Genomic DNA, 5,312 nt, shown 5'->3' on the forward strand with positions numbered 1-5,312 from the left:
TACGGCTCTTAGGATGCAAGGTTTGTAAGTAAGGCTCCCATATATTCATAAACATCAACTTTTGCTTCTCAGGCCTTCCAGCATCTCTCGCCTCCCAGATGGCTAACTGATGTAACTGGTTTCGCCAATGCCAAAACTTCAGGGGGTCAGGGACCATCCAATATTGTAAAATACATTTTTTGGCCAATAAACTCGTCTTCCTACACAGCACCCGATGACCCTTAGGCAAATGTCTGAAAAAGAGAGGACCAAGGAATATCTTCATGATATCAAAAGGTTAAAGGGGGGGGGGGAATTCATCAAATAGCGTTAGGACCTTAACACACCTTAAGGGAATTAATGCATTTTAAATGCTAAAAGCCCATAGACAGAGTTTTAGCTTTTAATTTGAACTATTTCCCTTAAAGCGCATTAAAGCCCTAATAGAGCTTGATGAATTTCCCCTAAATGAACATATTTTTCTAGCAGCATTTGAACAAGTAGTGATCAAAGGAAGAAGCTTTATTCTTTTATCTTGAGACTTAGCAATGCTCCTAAATGACCCAACTTACCAACTTCTTTGATACCAAAATTAGAAAGATTTGTCCTTCTTTCCCTCCTTTATTGCTTAGGCAATAAATCTTTTTTTGGTGTGATTGAACCTCTTCCTGACTCTCAGGTTATGTCAGTATGGTACTTAATTCTATACATCAGAAACAGATATGTAGCACAGGCATCTCTAAGGGAAGCACATTTCTAGTAATTGGACCATGTGACAACTCCTGAAGGAATAAAAAAAAGGATGCTAAGACTATAAATATGTAATCAGCTTAAGTCAGGGGGAACTAAGACATAGAGAGATAAGTCATTGGCCCTAAACCTTTTACCTTTCAAAGTTACAGCAGCAGAGCTGGGGATTAGAGTGAAGGTAGACAGTGATGGAGTGACTTTCTAAGACTGCACCAGGAATGGATGGCACAGCTGAGATATTAAGGTCCAGTCTGGTGGCTCAGTGACAGTACTGTCCACTTCTATGCAGAGAATCCTGGATCGATTCCAAGGTTAAGTCTTCTGTTTTCCGGTCCATCTCAAAATGGGATTGCCAGAGAGGGTTGCTATCATAACCTCTTTTGCAGAGAGAGGGAATCCCACTCATTGCACAATGGTGGCACCTGGTGGACAGACTCATGACACACATTCATTGGGTTCTATATACAGCCTTTGGTCCTTGATCAAGGACTACCAATGTGTTATCTGAGTTGGGAAGAGAAGGACAGATAAGGAAGCAAATCCTTCTGAGTAGTTATGAATGTAAGATCCACAAAAAAGTTAATCTGGAGAGCAATTATAAAGTTGATATTAGTCAAATCGTTAATCTAGTTATTAATTAAGTGAAGGAAAAGATCTCAGAGTTGCCACTCCTAGGATCATAATAATATCATCCAATATGGAATAGTGGCGTGGATATCTTTCATAGATCATAAAAACCTTCACTATTGTTATATAATGATTTGACTAATTACATCAACGTGACAATTAAAGCTAAAATTCTCTACATGTTATTTACTAAAAAAGTACTTGAATAAAACTGTAGATAAAGTGACAAGCGCAATCCACTAATTAAAGTGACTGATGCATTGATTAAATGTATAAACTTTAAAGTGGCTGGTGCTATGACTGGCCTATTAAAGTGACTAATGCTATAAAAAAGCCTAAAAAGTGTCTAATGCTTTGTGCTACAAACTGTGCAAAAAAAGAAGTAATGTTGGCTAAATACTTTCCTAAATAGAAACTCTACAGTTGAAAAAGTGACTAGTGCAAAAAGCTAACATAGCCATACTGATAGACAGTGCAGTAAGCTCGATGGGTATATGAAAAACACTTCAAAACACACACTAACTAAAAGTTAGGTAGTTGTTTAGACTGCCCAAACTTATATAAACAGATGTAAATTGAGCTATTGCAGATGGCAAAAAATAAGGCTGCTAAGATAGCTAACCAAAACTATAGAGAAAGCTGATATGATAGTCAGCCAAACAGTATAAGCCAAAAAATGGCACTTATCTTATAAAGCTAGAAAAACGGCAAAAAGATTTAAATGCCGGTATAACACTGTGCATCTTATCTTATCCGACGGGACCCGTTTCGCCGCTATCATGCGGCTTCATCAGGGTTTTATGGATAACACTCTAAAAAGAATAAGATACAAGAAAAAGAATTGTAGTGCATGCCATAAATGCGATAAACAGTTTATCTGAAATATAAGCACAACAGACTTACTTCGATATAAGCAATTCGAAACGTTCTTACATGATTCTACTAGCTGAAAAATGGCGCTTATGAACATAAGACGCCAACGCATGCGCAATGGAGAAACCTAACAAAATAATCTGATTGGACAAAAAAGGTTCTCAATGTCATTCATTCATATAATGATTTTGATTAAAGATATCGAGCAAACAGAGTTATAAAAACACTGACCAATCAACCGTGGTGTTTAAACCAAAAGGATGTATACTATTAAGATTGTATATCCATCTTAATTCCCTTTGTTTGAGTCTTTTTATCCTATCGCCTCCTCGTTGGATTGGAGGCTCGTGATCGACAGCCAAACAGCGGAGATCATTAAACTTATGATTTAAAGCGGTACAGTGTTCTACAATGACTTCTGAACATCTATTACGTTTAAGATTTGACTTATGTTCAGAAATCCTAGTTTTTAAATCCCTTGTAGTCATGCCTACATACAAGAGATCACACGGACAGATGATAACATATATGATAAAAGTGGATCTGCAATTCGTCAAATGTTTAAGCACATATGATTTCTTATCCTGTGGGTTAGTGAAGATCTTAGTTTGTAATGTGATGTCACATGCATGATAAACACTTGAAGTGACCTTTAATATTATGAGATGTTACATAAGTTTTCATAGTGGATGGACATAAGATTTCTTTTAAGTTCGAATTCCTGGAAAAGGCAATTCTAAGGTTCTTATCTTCAAAAACTGGGTGTAACTTCATGATCTGATCGTCCAAGCCGCTAAAACGTCGATCTTTAAAGCACATTTTCATCCAAGTCCAAAACGTCTAGAACAAGCCCTGTTGGACGTAGGAGGGGCCTGCAAAGTGATGGACAGAATACCCAGACGGGGCACCTAAATAGTGGGGTACCATACAGGGCACTGCTGTGAACTGCACAAACAGGGTGCCATTGCTTCTCCTCACTACAGCTCCCTTATAGGTAACGGTGAGCCCCCCAAACCACCTCCAGAATCCCCTAGACCCACTTATCTACCACCCCAATAGCCCTTATGGCTGCAGGAGCCACTTATATGCCAGTAAAAAAGGATTTTGGGGGTATAAAGGGCAGTGCACATGTTTAAGTATCAATGCAGTGATTACAGGGGCTTATGGGCATGGGTCCTCCTCTCTATGGGACCCTAACCCACCCCCAAGATGACTTAAGTTGCCTCTGTGCTGGACGACTAGGCTTTCCTATGCCAGGCGATGATGGTCTGGAGGCTGAATTTTAAAGTTGTGATTAAAATTTTTATGGGGGTGGGGATGGGGGTGACTACTGGGGTAGTGTGTGGGGGTCTGTTTTATGTGTTTTCAGTGCATATCTGGTGAGTTTAGGTGGGTTTTTGTGATTTAGACCATGTTTCAAATGGTCTAAGTCACAACGTCCAAGTTCCGTCGATCGTGGGCTGTATCACTTTTGGTTATACATGCTGTACGACTAAGTCTAAGCAGACCCACATCCCGCCCAACTCCCGCCTTCAACACGCCCCCCGAAACGCCCCATTTAGCTTTGAACGTTGAGTGGCACTATGAAGGCCTAAGTCGTTTAGAAATATGTCCAAAACCCGGTTTGATTATTGGCGCTTGGACGTTTTTGAGAAATGTTCGTCCAAGTGCCGACTTAGGCCGGTTTTTGGACATTTTTCTCTTTCGATTATGAGCCCCTGTGTGTCTAATGTTCCTAAAAACTAACATTAAGCATACAGAAAGGGTGAATAGCAGAAGAACCAGTACTATAAATTTTGAATGAATGTAGTTTGAATAGTTATGCATTAATATTCTTTAACCTCATTGTGTTCTGCAGAGTTTTGGGATGGCCAAACCATATGCCAAGTCCAAAGAGATGACAGAACTGGTCAGCAGCACCTCCTGGATTGATGAAGCTCTGAGTTCTCAGGATAAGATGCAAGACCAGGCCTGGAGCCAGCCTGCTTATGACACAATGGGCAACATTAACAGTGAGGAGCAAGGTAGCATGGATGAAGAAGAAGAGGAAGAAGGGGATGGTGAGAAGCCAAAGAGACGGGGACCAAAGAAGAAGAAGATGACAAAGGCCAGGATGGAGAGATTCCGGGCACGCAGAGTGAAGGCCAATGCCAGAGAACGTAGTCGCATGCATGGCCTCAATGATGCCTTGGAAAACTTGAGGAGCGTCATGCCATGCTATTCCAGAACCCAGAAGCTTTCTAAAATTGAAACATTAAGGCTTGCACGGAATTACATCTGGGCACTGTCAGAGGTGCTAGAAAGTGGGCAGACAACAGAAGGGAAAGGCTTCATTGAAATGCTTTGTAGAGGGCTGTCACAGCCAACCAGTAACCTAGTCGCTGGATGCCTACAGTTAAACTCCCCAGCTATGTTTTTTGACAAACATGAAGAAAAGTCCATGATTTGTGAATCTGCCATTCCTAGCCATACCTTCAATTACCAATCTCCTGGGCTTCCAAGCCCACCCTATGGCAATGTGGAAGCCCATATTTTACATTTAAAGCCCCTCACCTTCAAAAGCCTACTGAATCCTTCCTTTGTGAGTCATAATCCAGACTGCCCCACTCCACCGTATGAGGGGCCTTTGACACCTCCTTTGAGCATCACTGGGAATTTCTCCTTGAAGCAAAATGGATCTCCAGATCTAAACAAATCCTACCCCTTTATAAGCCAGTACCCATCAGTGAGCTTGGGAGAAGGCCACAGACACGCTTCTCATATTCACAGTATGGTACCCAGGTACGAGCTTCCAATAGACATGACTTATGAGTCCTATTCACAGCATGTGGTTGGATCTCAAATAACTGGCATATTTAACAAATAACTGGCTGTAATTCCAGATGCCCATGTTCACTGAATAGTACAACAAAGATCATTTCTTGTAGACCCTTCAAAATCAATAATGAAAATAGAAGAGAGAGCAGCATCAACTCAAGGTAGTAATAAAGAGGGGAAACTATTGCTTGTTTTTAATCAGTCAGGGTACATTCACTGTTTTCTGGAAATCTACCACCTGTCTGCTTGAGCCAACATGTCCCAGA

The 5,312-nt window shown here is 40.7% G+C and overlaps 1 protein-coding gene across 1 annotated transcript; it reads left to right on the top strand.

Annotated features, from left to right (window-relative positions):
- Positions 1-4,096: 4,096 nt before the first annotated feature.
- NEUROD4 (neuronal differentiation 4) lies at positions 4,097-5,095 on the top strand. The gene has a single exon (XM_033935500.1). The coding sequence runs from the start codon at positions 4,097-4,099 to the stop codon at positions 5,093-5,095; it is 999 nt and encodes a 332-aa protein (XP_033791391.1).
- Positions 5,096-5,312: the final 217 nt, after the last annotated feature.

The sequence above is a fragment of the Geotrypetes seraphini genome, chromosome 3 (genome assembly GCF_902459505.1).
Source record: "Geotrypetes seraphini chromosome 3, aGeoSer1.1, whole genome shotgun sequence".
NCBI lineage: Eukaryota > Metazoa > Chordata > Amphibia > Gymnophiona > Dermophiidae > Geotrypetes > Geotrypetes seraphini.

What these genes read in the sequence shown, in the direction of transcription:
- NEUROD4 (XM_033935500.1), top strand. Translation starts at nt 4,097, where the DNA reads ATGGCCAAACCATATGCCAAGTCCAAAGAGATGACAGAACTGGTCAGC.